The sequence below is a fragment of the Anabrus simplex genome, chromosome 2, assembly GCF_040414725.1.
Source record: "Anabrus simplex isolate iqAnaSimp1 chromosome 2, ASM4041472v1, whole genome shotgun sequence".
Classification (NCBI taxonomy): Eukaryota; Metazoa; Arthropoda; class Insecta; order Orthoptera; family Tettigoniidae; genus Anabrus; species Anabrus simplex.
In genome coordinates this window covers 935,246,379-935,264,607 of record NC_090266.1, presented here as the reverse complement: position 1 = coordinate 935,264,607, position 18,229 = coordinate 935,246,379, and the positions used below count along the sequence as shown (strand labels likewise).

The window sequence follows — 18,229 nt, the reverse complement described above, 5'->3', positions numbered from 1 at the left end:
CAGAAAGAGGTGATTATCACAAACAAATCCACAAGAAAGTTCTCATTGATACATTTTTGGTGTGTGCTCCCAGACCAGCACTGGAACAAGTGACCCCAGTGTGCCATTCACAAGCTAAACGAAGCATTATTATTGGGATAACAATTCTACTTGAATTACTGAGGTCAGGAAAGATAGGTACATAGTGCATGCCTCTTCAAAAGTGTGATTTAGCAGTTGATCTTAGCACATAAGTAGGAATATCATTAGGATATTACAGAAATAAAAATATTGAAAGTAAGCTTTTTCAAGAAGTAAAAGAGTGAAAATGTGAATGTTTCGTTCTGTTGGGTAAAACTCATGCTGCAGTATTATATGAAAATGATCGGGGTCCCAGAGGAAAGAAGAGATACAACCCAGTATACCTGGAAAATACAGACCAGAATGTAAGGACTGAAATGAAAGGTTGAGCATTCATGCTCCTCTGAGAAATATGCCATGCCACACACAACACTGAATGACTTTTTTTTTTTTTTGCTTAACGTCGCACCAACACAGATAGGTCTTATGGCGACGATGGGAGAGGAAAGGCCTAGGAATGAGGAGGAAGCGGCCGTGGCCTTAATTAAGGTACAGCCCCAGCATTTGCCTGGTGTGAAAATGGGAAACCACGGAAAACCATCTTCAGGGCTGCCGACAGTGGGGTTCGAACCCACTATCTCCCGGATGCGAGCTCACAGTTGCGCTCCCCTAACCGCACGGCCAACTCGCCCGGTGAATGACATCTTAAAGGGACGGTATAAATTCAGCATCGGAAGGCAACTGATTATAACATTAGATGAAGAATGCAGTTTGTGGAGTGTCAGTTGAAATGTGTAAAAGAGGATCAAATTGTAAAAGAGTTGAAAGGGAGGGACATTAGGTGTGTGTGGGTTTTTTTTTTTTTTTTTTTTTTTTTTTTTTTTTTTTTTTTTTTTTTTTTTCAAGTCTTAAAAAGTTGTCATTATTTCATTAAAATTAAGTGTCTAGTTAGATAATGTTAGTTTGTTAGTTATAATTTTAGTAACTTAGTTGTGCCATTTCAGACATCTAAAATTGTATTAAATTTGTAAACAATGTCATCCTAGATAAAAGAGAAAACAAAAACTTATTTTTATTGTTAGAAAAGGTTTTTTTGTTAAGGAGAAAGCCATATTTTGCAGTGTCGACTAAGTTAATATAACTTTAAAGCTTTTCAGTCTGTCAAAAACACTAATTGTAACACAGTTACCAGAACAAGTAAAAAAAATATACAGCGTTATATGTGTTACAATTAGTCTTTTCAACTGGCTGAAAAGCTTTAAAGTTATCTTAGGAAAGATGTATAAATTTAAGGAAAACTCCAAATTTTATTAATTGGTGCCATAAAGGAATATTAAGATCAACATAACTAATGATCAGATTTAGAAATAGAGTATTGAGGCAAATCAGTTTTATTTCACACACACAGTAAAACCAATCAAAATTCAAAATTTCATAATTTTAAGATGCTAAATATTTCCAACATACACAGTTGAATAGATGAAGGATTGGACATTTTAAAAACAAATATTCAAAAAATTCAAATTCAGAGTAATATATTTTTTAATATTCAGCCTTAATGATGGCGCACAGCTACCTTTATTATATCTGTTTCTATATAATATCAATATGTACCGATACAAATAGAGTATTTCATTAAATTTTAGATTCAGTTTTATGTAAGTACAGTATAAATGAAAGCATAGTTATTTAACTAGAGAAATCTACACTTTTCTCTGAAAGATTTAAAAAAAAATCCTAATACAGTATATGTTCTTTTACAATCAACCTGTATGCCTCTAATACATGAAAAGAAGGGACAGAAATCAAATTCATTTAAATTACATGTGGAAAGAATCAACCACTCTGTTATTGCTTCTTCACTACACAGCGCTAATTTCATAACATGTTAATACAATTTGCCCATTTGACTTAAAGTGTCATTTTTCTTAATCATAGACGTCGACCATGTGAGTGCTCCAAGACACAAGCACCCAAACTAGATATTTAATAGGTTCTGTGCATCCATTGGGTTCTTATGCTCTCTAATACATTTTCTTCTTATTAGCAAGCAAAGTCTACACTTTGCACTTCTGCAGTATCAAGCTGCCCATTTATATTTAGCCTACTACCAACAATATAAAAAATAATAATCACAACCTATTAGATTCAAAGTATAGAAATAAACTGAATTGAGGAGCCAATGAAATTCACTTCTGATTAAAAATTTTGAATATTTTAACCTTCAATTACAGTATGTAACTGCAACATTCTGGTAAGTATATTTTAACCTTCAGTTATGTAACTGCAACATTCTAGTAAGTAAACATTTTCAGTTCATAATGGACCAGTCATTTTAGTTCAGAACTTCAGATGTGGCATTTATTATAGACTCGGTACTACAGTGTATTATAGTGATGCAAGTGAGTGAGTGATTGTGTTACCGGTAGTATTTACAAGTTAAGCAGAATGGATGAGTTCATATTAAAGTTAACAAAAATGGCAATAATAATAATAGGAATAGAAGGATAGAGGACCATAGTGACTGCAACCCGGTGATAGAAGAAATGAAACAAACTGCAGAATTTTCAGGTAAAACAAGTTAGCAAGAGCAATGTAGCTGTTTTCAAAAATCATAGAAATTATATTACCAGTGAACTAAATATAACGAAGAACCTGATAAGGTTGTGTGTCCTGTGTGTAAGAAAACTTCAAAAACCAATCCAAGATGTCCACCTCTTTCTGTTGCTGACCAAAGAAAAATAAAGAAAAAAATAGAAGCAAAGTTATGAGGGCCGTTCCCCCTAAAACTGAACATAGTTTACTAAATTTTTAAAAAATCTCCACAGTTTAAACATTAAATTTTCACTTATTTCAGCAGTATATTTTATTAGTGCCAAAGCGTGAGTACCCATTGAAAAAAATCAAAGTTGACATCTATGCATCTGATAACAAAAAGTGACAGGTTTCATGTCCTAAATAACAGAGCAGCAGGTTTCATGTCATTGACTGAAAGATTCAGTTTTTAACAGATTTTCTGAAGGCCATAGAGGAAGAAACAAACATATCATAGAATTCATTTTCACACAAAATATCACTCTACCAGCTACCACAGAAATGTGTAATTGTTGAGTAAATCTCTCAACATAGGGTTGGCATCAGGAAGGTCATTTAGCTGTAAAACTGAGCTAAGTCCACAGGTGCAACATGGATTGAACCTGCGACTCTACCAGGGTGTGAGAAAAGTGGTAGAAGAGGAAGATGATGATTTTCTTATATCTTAGAACTGATCTGGCCTTGGTTAGTCAGTATCTTTATGAAGTACTTGATGGAGACAATGTTGATCTTGTTTTACTTCTGTTGATTGAAACCTTCATTATAGAACTAAATATACTAGGACAGTGCAAATTGATATTATGCAGGTAGTGAACAGTATTTTCAAAACTCATCTTGTAAAAATTAGTGTGGTGCCTTTTGACATATAAGATGAAATATAAAAATTGATGATGATGATGATGATAATTTTTAATTTTTTTGCTTTCAGGTTTGTAAAAGTTGGTGACAAGGTCTCACAATTTGATAACATATGTGAAGTCCAAAGTGACAAAGCATCAGTGACCATTACGAGTCGATATGATGGAATAATTACTAAATTACATTACGACATCGATGAAATCGCTGAAGTGGGCAAGCCGCTTGTGGACTTGCAAATCAGTGAGGACTATGGTATGCTATTACTTCATTTGTTCTTCTTAAATTTTATAATTACATTAATTTGTCAACAATGCAAAGAGAACGTTTACAGTACATAGAGGCATCTACCTTAAGAGTAGGTTATGTATTATCAACAGTCGTCATACTACACCATCTAATGGGCTGCCTACTATACTGGTAATTTTCATTATTTCATTTTTGCGTACCATTATCATTGTTATCATTGTTATCACAATTTGAATTGTTTTTGAAAACTATTTAGGGATAGTCTAACAAGCTTTTTTTTAAATTTGTTGGTTAGGTTTCCTTTACTTTTCCATTATGTACGTTTATGTGAATGGCCAAAACATCTGTCTGTATATACATTTTTCACAGCTACTGGTGTCATCCATAGTACTCAACCATGCACTTATTGAAATCAACTGTAGATTATTTTCTTCCTGGAAATGTACAAGGAGACATTTCATGATGAAATCCATCAATGGTTATAATTTTGTATCTTATCATTACTAGTAATAATAATCTTATTGTTTTTACGTCCCAATAACTAACTTTACAGTTTTTGGAGATGCAGAGTTGCCAGAATTTAGTTCCGCAGGAGTTCTCTTAGGTGCCAATAAATCTGAGGCTGACGTATTTGAGCACCTTCAAATACCACCGAACTGAGCCAGGATCAAACCTGCCAAGTTGGGGTCAGAAGGCCAGCGCCTCAACCATCTGAGCCAATCAACCAGGCTCTTATCATTACTAGGGTTAGTGTTGTCTGCGCAGTAAATAAATCTGCAGATCTCTGAAAAGCGAACTCATCTAATGGCACTAACAATTCCCCGCAGAGTTGAACAGTTGGGTTCAGGAAATTATCTATGATTATCCTGGGTATTAGCACATGTCTGAGAAATATTTCCTTCCCTCATTTTTTCTTTCTTTTTTTTTCTTCTCCTGTTGGCTCAGCTAGAGGCTTGGAAATAATATCCTCCTTTTCTACTAAGGCTCTCACTAATACTAGAAACAATCTTGGCATTCCCGGGAAGTTTGCGGCCAGTAAGATTGTCACCAAGTTCCCCACGATCTTCCTCACCAGAGTTTTTGTCAGAATGCACATTTATTTCTGGAGGTAGTATGAAAATACTTTCTACACCATCAACCACATCAACTGATTCAAGAATATGTAGAGCCTCCAAGAGAGTGATGATACAATGTAATTCAGAAATGAAATATAAATCCATTAGATTGAGGAACAAGTCATCCATGCTAAGAATTTGCCAAAGAAAATATTTTCTTTCTTAATCCGTTTACCCTTCAGGATTGGTTTTCCCACCTCTACTGCCTCAAGGGCAGTGTCCTGGAGCGTGAAACTTTGGGTTATGGATACAACTGGGAAGGAGGACCAGTACCTCGCCCAGGCGGCCTCGCCTGCTATGCTGAACAGGGGCCTTGTTGGGAGGGATGGTCAGAAGGGATAGACAAGGAAGCGGCCGTGACCTTAAGTTAGGTACCAACCCGGCATTTGCCTGGAGGAGAAGTGGGAAACTATGGAGAACCACTTTGAGGATCGCTGAGGTGGAAATCGAACCCCATCTATTCAGTTGAACCCCCCAGGCTGAGTGGACCTTTCTCCAGCCCTCGTACCGCTTTTCAAATTTCGTGGCAGAGCCGGGAATCAAACCCGGGCATCTGGGGTGACAGCTAATCACGTTAACCACTACAGCACCGAAGAAATATTTTCTTTACAAGTAATATATGACATGTTAATGGTGATGTGATTTGTTGTGTTGTGTTGTGTTGTGTTGTGTTGTGTTGTGTTGTGTTGTGTTGTGTTGTGTTAATATCTTTAAACTGAAAATATTTCCTGTTATAGGCTGTATATTCAAAATGATTGAGAGCCTGCAAAAGAGTGATGATGCAATGTAGTTCACAGATGACGTAAAAATCCATTTGACTGAGGGAAAAGTCATCCATGCTAAGTATTTGCAAAGGAAAATATTTTCTGAGATAGGCTGTATGTTCAAAATGTCGTTCCTGAAACACTACAGTGTATTAAGGTAGTATTCAGGCTTATAAAAACACACTAAAAACCAACTGAAAATGAAAATGAAAATAATTATTTGCTTACAATCATGTGGTAGTTTAATTTTACAGATTTGCTACAAAAATTATAATTTTGACATGATAGTCTTACGACACGAAGAATTGCAGTTGAAGAAGTGAGGCTAAAAGTTTCACTGTAAATAATGTATTATAAAGAAAATCATAGCCACTTGGCGCAGTGTCATTTCTCTGGCTCTCAAAATAATGTCAACTTGTAAACTGACCTGTAATCCTAACAAATCATTTCACACAGTATCTAATTCCTGTATCATCAGCATAGTGGCGTTTGATTCAAAGGGCCCCGGGTTCGATTCCCAGCAGGGTCGGGGATTTTAATCTTAAATAATTAATTTCTTTGACTTGGGGATTGGGTCTTTCAACATCTCAGTAACATGCACTTTTCCCGTACATGGCAGATCCTTTTCAGAGGGTCTGCCTTATAGGGGCTGCACCAGGCTAACAATAAGTACACTAATTTTTTTCCCCACCCTAATGATTCAGTGTCGCACTAACATATTGAAGGTTTTTGGCAACACAGGGAAGGGAAAGGGTACAGCGCCCCCCCCCCCCCCCCTGCATTTACCTGGTGTGAAAATGGGAAACATCGAAAATCATCTTCAGGGCTACCAATGGTGGGATTTGAACCCATCATCTCCTGAATGTAAGCTCACAGATAGGCAACCCTAACTGTATAGCACACTCACTCGGATTATTGTTGTTGTTGTTGTTCACACAATGAAGCTTGCACTTGAAATGGTTTCCTGTGCATTAAAAATTGGTACAGGCAGTCAGACACAACAATGATCATAGATTTGTGCATACCTAGTGTGTTAGCTATGCATTTCAAGGCATGTAGCTTCTAGTTTGCATTTGGGAGAAGATGGGTTAGAACCCCACTATTGGCAGCCCTGAGAATTGTTTTCTATAACTTCCCATTTTCACACCAGGCAAATGCTGGGGCTTTACTTTAACTAAGGCCACTATTGCTTTCTTCCCAATCCTGACCTTGTCCTATCGCAACGCTACCATAAGATCTGTCTGTGTCAGTGCAATGTAAAACAAATAATTTTAAAAAAGAAGAAAAGGTTCATGCATTGTTTGACAAACTTCACAACTTTCTGTGTGGTGTGATCGTATGATCGTGGATGGTGGTAGTTAGTTAAAGCGGTGGTTGTTGGGTAAGAGTGACTACTCAACTGATGGTGTTGTCGTGTACTGTCAAGATTGTTCAAAGGAAGTGAAACATGAAAACAAATTTCAACTTGAGCTACATTCAAGACTGCACATATTACAGCAAAGGAGGGAAAGTAGGGCAGCACAAAATAACTACTGCTTCTTACAGGGATCAAACCCAAGTCCTCTGTTCATACATTTTCAGTCGACCTTTGAAAGCCTTTAATATACAGCAACATTCCATGGAATAAATTAAATAATCCTGTTCTGCAGTCATTTGTGAAGAAATATTGCTTAAATAGAAGAACCCCAGATGAATCAGCCCTTACAAGCTCTGTATGAATAGTCCGAACTGACACTGGAGGGAACTCTCTCTGCATATTGGTGGACAAAGCAACCAATACATGTGGTCGATATATAGCCAATTTTGTTGTTGGGAAGCTACGTCCAGATGAGTCTGGCAGACATCATTTTCTTGCTTGCAAAATACTAGAGAAAACTAACTTCAGCACAATAGCAAGATTTGTGAATGTTTCTCTATGACTAATGTTGCCAACTCAAATTGAAAAGAATTGTTGTACAATGTTTGTATTACTAACAGATGCAGCAGATGAAGGCAGCAGCTCATGTTCAGTTCTATGAAGATTGCCTGCCTGAGGTTCCTCTTTCACCTGAACCTGTTTTGAGGGGCATTGAAAGACTTTGATTTTATCAGGAGAATTTAAGTCAAGTAAAGGAAGTGGTGTCAGAACTTGAAGTTGGTCATATTGCATGAAGCAGAAGTGTTGTTTGAAAGTTTTAAGATGTGAATTTCATCCATGCACTTTTTTTTTTTTCACTTTCAAAGCCATTGAGATATTAGAATCTAATGATGCACCCCTCCTTGTTGTATTTGAACCCAGAACTGAAGAAGATCCAGTAAGTTAGTCAGTATTTGAATAGTACTAGGGTATGCTTGCCAGATGTATGTTCCAAGCTTTTGGCACCAGTGTAGAAATACTGTTCAGTCATATAAGTTGTCATAGAAAGATCAATCTCAGCCTATAAACTCATTCTGTCTGACAACAGACAGTTTATCTCCAAAGAATGGTACCTCAGTCTAGGAAAAATGGAACTGAATTTCAAGCATATGTGCAGGGATATACAAGATATTTTCAACATTCAGTCCCTTTTTGGCTTGTTGTGAGTTGTCTATAACTCATTGGTTAATGAATCGAATAACTTGATTCCGTTCATGTTACTGAATTGATACAGTGAGCCGATTCACGGCTCATTAGAGTCATCGTTCCTATTGCATCTGTGTAGTGTGTACTGATAAGACAGCAGCAACAACATTCAATGCTTGCTGCTGCCATCTGGTCTTCATTCTATGAACTGCTTTCCTATGCATCATCTAGCTTTCAGATTCTCAATTCTCCTGCAGCCACTCCTTCGCATCAAGTTTTGATGTTACAAAGCCTTCCCCCAACAGTGACAACTCCATTAAATGAATATATAGAGTTAGATGAAAAATATTGTACACACAATCATCAATGATCTGCATTTAGAGCTGTTGAGCAGGTGCGAGATTACCTATCAATTGTTTGCCTAGTCTTTTCTTAAATGATTTCAAAGAACTTGGAAATTTCATTATATTCTCAGCAAGTACATAATACAAATTAAATAAGTTAAAAATTGAAATGCAGGAAAATACAATACTATACACGCTTATTATAACACAAAACTTACGTAGTTAATAATAATAATAATAATAATAATAATACATACATACATACATTATCATTATAGACTGTTATGCCTTTCAGCGTTCAGTCTGCAAGCCTCTGAGAATTTACTAAACGTCGCCACAATCCTCGATTTGCAACTAGTGTTGTGGCCTCATTTAGTTCCATACCTCTTATCTTTAAATCGTTAGAAACCGAGTCTAACCATTGTCGTCTTGGTCTACCTCTACTTCTCTTACCCTCAATAACAGAGTCCATTATTCTGCTAGGTAACCTATCCTCCTCCATTTGCCTCACATGACCCCACCACCGAAGACGGTTTATGCGTACAGCTTCATCCATCGAGTTCATTCCTAAATTAGCCTTTATCTCCTCATTCCAAGTACCCTCCTGCCATTGTTCCCACTTGTTTGTACCAGCAATCATTCTTGCTACTTTCATGTCTGTTACTTCTAACTTATGAATAAGATATCCTGAGTCCACCCAGCTTTCACTCCCGTAAAGCAATGTTGGTCTGAAAACAGACCGATGTAAAGATAGTTTCGTCTGGGAGCTGACTTCCTTCTTACAGACTACTGCTGATCGCAACTGCGAGCTCACTGCATTAGCTTTACTACACCTTGATTCAATCTCACTTACTATATTACCATCCTGGGAGAGCACACAACCTAAATACTTGAAATTATCGACCTGTTCTAGCTTTGTATCACCAATCTGACATTCAATTCTGTTGATTTTCTTACCTACTGACATCAATTTAGTCTTCGAGAGGCTAATTTTCATACCATACTCATTGCACCTATTTTCAAGTTCCAAGATATTAGACTGCAGGCTTTCGGCACAATATGCCATTAAGACCAAGTCGTCAGCATAGGCCAAACTGCTTACTACATTTCCACCTAACTGAATCCCTCCCTGCCATTTTATACCTTTCAGCAGATGATCCATGTAAACTATGAACAGCAAAGGTGAAAGATTACAGCCTTGTCTAACCCCTGTAAGTACCCTGAACCAAGAACTCATTCTACCATCAATTCTCACTGAAGCCCAATTGTCAACATAAATGCCTTTGATTGATTTTAATAATCTACTTTTAATTCCATAGTCCCCCAGTATAGTGAACATCTTTTCCCTCGGTACCCTGTCGTATGCTTTCTCTAGATCTACGAAACATAAACACAACTGCCTATTCCTCTCGTAGCATTTTTCAATTACCTGGCGCATACTGAAAATCTGATCCTGACAGCCTCTCTGTGGTCTGAAACCACCCTGGTTTTCATCCAACTTCCTCTCAACGATTGATCGCACCCTCCCTTCCAAGATGCCAGTGAATACTTTGCCTGGTATACTAATCAATGAGATACCTCGATAATTGTTGCAATCCTTCCTGTTCCCTTGCTTATAGATAGGTGCAATTACTGCTTTTGTCCAATCTGAAGCTACCTTACCAACACTCCATGCTAATTTTATTACTCTATGAAGCCATTTCATCCCTGCCTTCCCACTATACTTCACCATTTCAGGTCTAATTTCATCTATTCCTGCTGCCTTATGACAATGGAGTTTTCTTACCATCCTTTCCACTTCCTCAAGCATAATTTCACCAACATCATTTTCCTCCTCCCCATGTGCTTGGCTGTTTGCAACACCACCAGGATGATTTCCTTTTACATTGAGAAGATGTTCAAAATATTCCCTCCACCTCTCCAGTGATTCCCTGGGATCTATTACGAGTTCACCTGAATTACTCAAAACACTGTTTATTTCCTTTTTCCCTCCCTTCCTAAGATTCTTTATTACTTTCCAGAAAGGTTTCCCTGCTGCTTGACCTAGCCTTTCCAGGTTATTACCAAAATCTTCCCATGACTTCTTTTTGGATTCAACAACTATTTGTTTCGCTCTGTTTCTTTCATCTACATACAAATCCCTGTCTGCCTCGGCCCTTGTTTGGAGTCATTTCTGATAAGCCTTCTTTTTACGTTTACAGGCTGCTCTCACTTCATCATTCCACCAAGATGTTCGCCTTTTCCCATCTTTACACACAGTTGTTCCTAGGCATTCCCATGCTGTTTCTACTACAGCATCCCTGTATGCCATCCATTCACTTTTTATATCCTGAATCTGCTTACTGTCTGCTGTTCAAAACTTCTCACTAATCATATCCACGTACTTCTGTCTAATTTCTTCATCCTGAAGATTTTCTACCCTTATTCGTTTGCAGACAGATTTCACTTTCTCTACCCTAGGCCTAGAGATACTTAGTTCACTACAGATCAGATAGTGGTCTGTATCATCGAAAAATCCCCGGAAAACTCGTACATTCCTAACAGATTTGTTGAATTCAAAGTCTGTTAAGATATAGTCTATTATGGATCTGGTACCCCTAGCCTCCCATGTGTAGCGGTGAATAGCCTTATGCTTGAAGAATGTATTCATAACAGCTAAACCCATACTAGCACAGAAGTCCAGCAAACGCTTCCCATTCCCATTAGCTTCCATATCTTCTCCACATTTACCAATCACCCTTTCGTATCCTTCAGTTCTATTCCCAACTCTCGCACTGAAATCGCCCATTAGCACTACTCTATCCTTGCTGTTGACCCTGACCATGATGTCACTCAATGCTTCATAAAACTTGTCAACTTCATCCTCATCTGCACCCTCACATGGTGAATACACGGACACAATTCTTGTCCTAATTCCTCCAACTGACAAATCTACCCACAAATCGCTCATTTACGTGTCTAACAGAAACTATGTTGCGTGCAATGGTATTCCTGATAAAGAGCCCTACCCCAGACTCTGCCCTTCCCTTTCTAACACCCGTCAAGTAGACTTTATAATCTCCTATCTCTTCCTCATTATCTCCCCGTACCCGTATATCATTTACTCCTAGCACATCTAGATGCATTCTCTTTGCTGACTCAGCCAGGTCTACCTTCTTTCTTCCATAAGCCCCATTAATATAGCTCCCCATCAAATTCCATTTCGTTCGTCAAGTTGTTTCCAAGGAGTCCCTCGCCTGTCAAATGGGAGTGGGACTCCATTACTCCCATAGGTCCGAGGCTTGCTTAAAATGTTCTGAGCTCGGTAAATTCATGAAGCAGGATGCTACCCTACTTGCACGTAGTCCAAGTGAGGATCTCTCCTCTAACGGGTTATGGACCACAGGTGAATTGTATAGTCCTAGCCGCCTGAGCACAAGGAGGGCCACGACTCAGAATATGTCCGAGATGCCCACTCCCATTCCATAGCAACTGGTAACCCGACTCTCTGGACCACTTACTAGGCCACTCAGCCGTTGCCCATTGTTCACGAACTAGGACGTGACTACAGTAACCCACAAACACGAATAATAATAATAATAATAATAATAATAATAATAATAATAATAATAATAATAATAATAATAATAATAATAATAATAATAATAATAATAATAATTTATATAACTCAAATTTTATACACTACTTTATGGTTTTACACAGTTTTCTGAAAGTCACAACTCTATTATATATACAGAATTAGATGTGAAAATACCTGTATCCACATATTAAATATAAATCAAAGAAGTTATTTTACGTTGCACCGACACAGATAGGTCTTATGGCGATGATGAGACTAGCTCGGTCATCTTTGAAAATGTCTTTTCCTATCAGCCGAGTATTTTTAAAATCATCAAATTTTGTATAGACTACCTGAGATGTACAGTAGCCCGCTGGTTTTCTGATTAAACATCTTTTTATTTAAGCTATTGAATCCATCAGCTCACTTACTCACTGTCCACGTGCAACGGTGATCTCGTGATTCGATTATTGAAGTATTGTGTAATGATGCAACATACGAACTGAATACAGAGCGGTTCTTCTCAATAGAAAACACAATTTCGAGAGGTCATGACTCATAGTCATAGGGTAGGCTAGATAATAATGATATTAGCTTTATACCCCACTAACTAATTTTACAGTTTTTGGAGATGCCGAGGTACCGAAATTCAGCCCCGCAGGAGTGCTTTTACATGCCAGTAAATCCACCGACACAAGGCTGACGTATTTGAGCACCTTCAAATACATCCGGACTGAGCCAGGATCGAACCTGCCAAGTTGGGGTCAGAAGGTCAGCCACTCAGCTAGGTGGGAAGGCTAGAGAGCTGAGTTTAATTAATTGTCGAATGGAAAATTCTAAATTCCCATGAAGGGAATTAGATATATTTCTCCCGTATGCAGTTATCAGACTGTGCCTCATATTTAGGCTTCTGATAAGCTCACCTGCATACACCCAGCGTCAGTGGGTAGGGTCTGACACATCCCACTCTGACGAGTCTAGTGTCAGACCTAAGACGAAACGCTGGTTAATAGAGCAAACGCCTGAAAAGCCTTACATCTGATATGTTTTTAATTTTCGAATGTCAACCAGTTATAAAAATACTGATTGATTAATCTAATACAGTAAATAGAATAACCTAATAGCCTACCTACGTACAAGCTAGGTACTTTGGCATTATGTTTTGACTACCTTTTTAACACTGCAAATAAATCCGTCTATTATTTAGTGGGTATTATTTTCAAATGAGCTGAGCACGAGAGTCCATTATAGTGAACGATTCTTTCAGTGTGCCATGGCTTTGTATGTATCGCTGCAGCGGAAGTTCGGCTCCCCGCCAGTGTCTAGTGTACTGATAATGAACCGTGTGTGTATTGTGTCTCACTGATCCATGAGTGCGTACGATTCATTAATTGTGCCATGGCTCTGTATGTATCGCTGCAGCGGAAGTTTGGCTCCCTGCTAATGTCCAGTGTCATTATTACAGGTCATTATCCTCATGGTTAATCTATATTGAATACTGTTATTAACAAGAATTATAATAGGAAATTATTTATTGTCCACCTATTCAATACTATCCATCTTTAGGTGGTTACAGTTTCATACAATTATCTCTCTTTATGGGATATATTTCGCTCACTTAATGAGCATTTTCAACCTTAACTTAATCTTAAAATGATGACCTTGAACATTATTGAACATATTAAAAAGTCAATTTTCAGTATTAAAATTACACCATAGTCTCTAAAAACTAACTTACATTACATCTAAAAAAAAAAGATGACACTAAACACTTCTTAAAACATGATAACTTGAGTGATTAAAATTATCACATTGTCAATGCAAAGCCTTGTGTCTGAAGCTAATAATGGAAACTTCATCTTATAAGACAGTAGTAAGCTTTTATAATCTCAAATAGCTCCAAGGTAAACTCCAATTTTACGGAAACGAAAGTGAACACAAAACTTACATGACGTAGTGTATTTGAGATGTGTATTAAACTAGAGTGTCATCATGATGAACTGTGAAAACACTAGAAATCATATTGCCTTAACACAACAGGCAGAACACAGAATATGTGCGTAAGCTAAAAGTACGACCCAATTAAAGTTGCTGTCAGAATTATTTTCAGTGTAGATAAAAAGTTGTGTTACACAGTTTACGAAGTATAAAGCATCATGTTTGACCTTCAACTATGTTAAACATATTGTGGGACCTGTAATGAAAAAAGCAAAACTCAATGTTGTGGGTACATGTGAGTTCTCCGAACTGCCCAAATTTTAATAGGTACTTACTTGTTATTCAAGATGTTAGGTACGTCCTACCAGTCTGGAGTTGTTTACGTGCCTGCCAGTGAGGCTCCTAGTATTGTAGAGCTTTGAGAATTCTGTTGTCCCCTAGTAAATTGAAGATAGAATTAAACTACATAAGGAGTCTAGCCAAATTGAATGGATTTAAACTTGAGATGGTCAACCGACTAATTAACAAAATCAGAAATAGGTTGTCTACAAATCTGACACCAGACGGAACCAAAAAAACCTAATATGCCCACATTTACGTATAATAACCCGATGATTCACCAAATTACAAAAACGTTCAAAAAACATTATATGAACATAGCCTTCAGAACAACTAATATAAACCAAAGTAAATTTTTTAATCTAATCAGGGAAACCATTTTTACTGGGATCAGGAGTTCATAGATTAACATGCTCAGAATGTGGATTTTCATATATTGGGCAAACTGGGAGAAGTTTTTTTTTTTTTTTTTTTTTTTTTTTTTTTTTTTTTTTTTTTTTTTTTACAAGGTATATGGAGCACTTCAACGCAGAAAAGCATAATATACTCAGCAATGAGTATACACATGAGGGAGACAGGACACCATTTTACTTCAATAGAAAAAGATTTGACGTTAATTAGGAGTATGGGGAAAGGTAAGCTTTTGAACAAACTAGAAAGCCTGTACATATTTTTGGACCAGAATTATAATAAGAATCAAAACCTCAATGACATTACAGAAGTCAGAAGTCCATTACATGAATTAACACCCGAATTTTGTGATGTAAAAGCCACTAGCAAAAAGAAAAAAAAACACCTGCATTACTAAATACAGTTAAATCAGGTCAGAAAGGAATCCAACAGATGTTTATGTTGTTAGGTACAAAGGCTTCTGCCCCTCCTCCAAACATTAAGCATGCTCCTGTCACTCGTAAGAATGCCCCTCCTATACCGGCAATGACGCAAAAGGGTCTGCCTACCTCCTCTTCCTCTCCCCCTCCAGGTTCCCCACCACCTCTGCCACACAGATACAATACTGGGAGCCGCACTGGCAGACACATTAACAACTCCGGACTGGTAGGATGTACATAACATCTTGAATAACAAGTAAGTACCTAATAAAATTTGTTCAGTTAAGAGAACTGACATGTACGCACAACATTAAGTTTTTTCTTTTTTCATTACAGGTCCCACAATCTGTTTAACATAGTTGAGGTCAAACATGATGCTTTATACTTTGTAAACTGCGTAATACAACTTTTTATCTACATTGAAAATAAGTTTGAGCAACTTTAAGTGGGTCCTACTTTTGGCTTCCGCACACATTCTGCGTTTTACCTGTTGTATCTTAAGGCAATATGATTTCTAGTGTTTTCACAATTCATCATGATGACATTCTAGTTTAATACACATATCTCAGATACACTACGTCATATAAGTTTTGTGTTCAGTTTCGTTTCCGTAAGATTGGAGTTTACCTTGGAGCTATTTGAGATTATAAAAGCTTACTACTGTCTATAAAATTAAGATTCTATTATTAGTTTCAGACACAAGCCTTCGGATTGACAATATGATCATTTTAATCACTCAAGTTTTTTTAATGTCGTTTGACTATTTCTAGCCGAGTGCAGCCCTTGTAAGGCAGACCGTTCAATGAGGGTGGGCGGCATCTGCCAGGTGTAGGTAACTGCGTGTTATTGTGGTGGAGGATAGTGTTATGTGTGGTGTGTGAGTTGCAGGGATGTTGGGGATAGCACAAATACACAGCCCTCGATCCATTGGAATTAACCAATAAAGATTAAGATCCCCAACCCGGCCGGGAATCGAACCCGGGGCCCTCTGAACCGAAGGCCAGTACGCTGACCATTCAGCCAATGAAATTACTCAAGTTATCACGTTTTAAGAAGTGTTTAGCGTCGTCTTTTTAGATATAATGTAAGTTTTTAGAGACTGGTGTAATTTTAATACTGAAAATTGACTTTTTATATGTTCACTATTGTTCAAGGTCATCATTTTAAGATTAAGTTAAGGCTGAGGATGCTCATTAAGTGAGCGAAACATGTCCCATAAAGAGATATAATTGTATGAAACTATAGCCACCTAAAAGTGGATAGTATTGAATAGGTGGACAAAAAAATAATTTCCTATTATAATTGTTGTTAATGTCCAGTGTACCGATAATGAACCATGTGTGTGTGTTGTGCCTCACTGATCCGTGATAGCATATGATTCTTTCAGTGTGCTATGGCTTTTTATGTCTCGCTGCAGCGGAAGTTCGGCTCCCCGCCAATGTCTAGTGTACCAATAATGAACCGTGTGTGTATTGTGTCTCACTGATCTGTGAGTGCACACTGTGTGCTGCGAGTCAGCTGAATCATGTGCCGTGAGTTTGCCGTTCCTGTGAATCAATTCACTCGGACACTTGAATGAACCAATACACTGCTTCAAATCATACACTCAGTAGCCACCACTAAATGGTATGCTTCCGCAATGATCACTGTACTACCTGAGGCAGAAATCAAATGTTTAAATAGTATATCACAAGCTATGAAGATTATATGTATTCAGGGTTGGACCACACTGCACTTAACATTAAAGGAAACCGTTTGAAGATAACTACAGTAGAACCCCGTTCGGATGACACATGGTAAATATTTTTGGAAGTTAAATGTGGGAATAAAAATGCATAAACGTTGTTAAGCAAAGGTGCATACTCTATATTAACATTAAAATGTTTACATAATGTCACTCATTGTATAAAATCAGTGATTTTCTTCTGAATTTTCTTGGTGCAGCGCTGTCGTGCAGCTAAGACGTGCCACCGTTTAATCAACAATACATCAGCTGGTGTAGATTCATTGCTTTGTTCAACAAAGCGCAAAGCGATCTGAAATAATTAAACCTTTTTTGTTACTACTGAACTGAATACTGTGTACAGTAATTTTATTACAGTACTGTAATTAAAGCGTGTAGTACTGTATTTTAATAAAAATTCAAAATCAATCTTACCTCCAATGCATTAAATCCATCATCTAACGTAACTCGATTCTCAGAACTGCTGTTGTCAAGGTCGGAGTCGTCTGCATAATCCTCATGATGAATAATAATAATAATAATAATAATAATAATAATAATAATAATAATAATAATAATTGTTGCTTGTTCAAGAAAAAATGTAACATCAAACGAACTAGAGGGTAAGAAACTGTTTTGTTTTATGCTGCACGTGCATTCTGGCATAAGTTATAATATAAAAATAGGGTTCACCTAGCAGCTCTCAGCACATATAGCATGAGTATTACTAATATCAACGGCTAAGACCGATAGGGTAAAAACAAAATTTTAAAATATAATTTTGCCAGAGCATTTCGGTTAAGCCGGGTTTTGGTTAAGTGAAGTTCGGTTGAGCGGGGTTCTAGGGACAAACCAACCTTTAGTAGTTCATAAATTTATTACTCAAGGTTGGTTTTTTGCAGCCTGAAGAACCGAACAGGTAAAAATTGTCTAAGTAAAATATTAATTTGATCAATGTTTCCAGGTCACAGTTTCAGGTATGAACGAGAAGGCATATGACATGGTGGTACATTAATAACCACTGTAGTCGCCACTTTTTTGAATGCAAGCAAATGCACGCATTGTGTCATACAGGTGCCATATGTCATTTTGGGGGATGGAGTTCCATGCCTGTTGCACTTGGTCAGTCAAATCAGCAATGGTTAATTCTGGTATTGGATGACACTCGATTTGTCGTCCCATAATGTCCCATACGTGCTCAATGGTTGAAAGGTCTGGTGATCTTGCAGGCCAAGGCAACTGATCGACACTCTGTAGAGCACAATGGATGACAGCAGTGGTATGAGGCCGAGCGTTATCCTGTTAGAAAATATCCC

General features: G+C 37.5%; 1 protein-coding gene across 2 annotated transcripts in view; it reads left to right on the top strand.

The window, feature by feature from the left end:
- Dbct (Dihydrolipoamide branched chain transacylase E2) overlaps positions 1-18,229 on the top strand; it is a 176,945-nt gene that overhangs the window by 82,158 nt on the left and 76,558 nt on the right. For both annotated transcript variants that reach the window (XM_067139566.2, XM_067139565.2), the window contains exon 3: positions 3,584-3,765. In XM_067139566.2, coding sequence (XP_066995667.2) covers positions 3,584-3,765 — 182 coding nt within the window. The remainder of the gene's footprint in view (positions 1-3,583; positions 3,766-18,229) is intronic.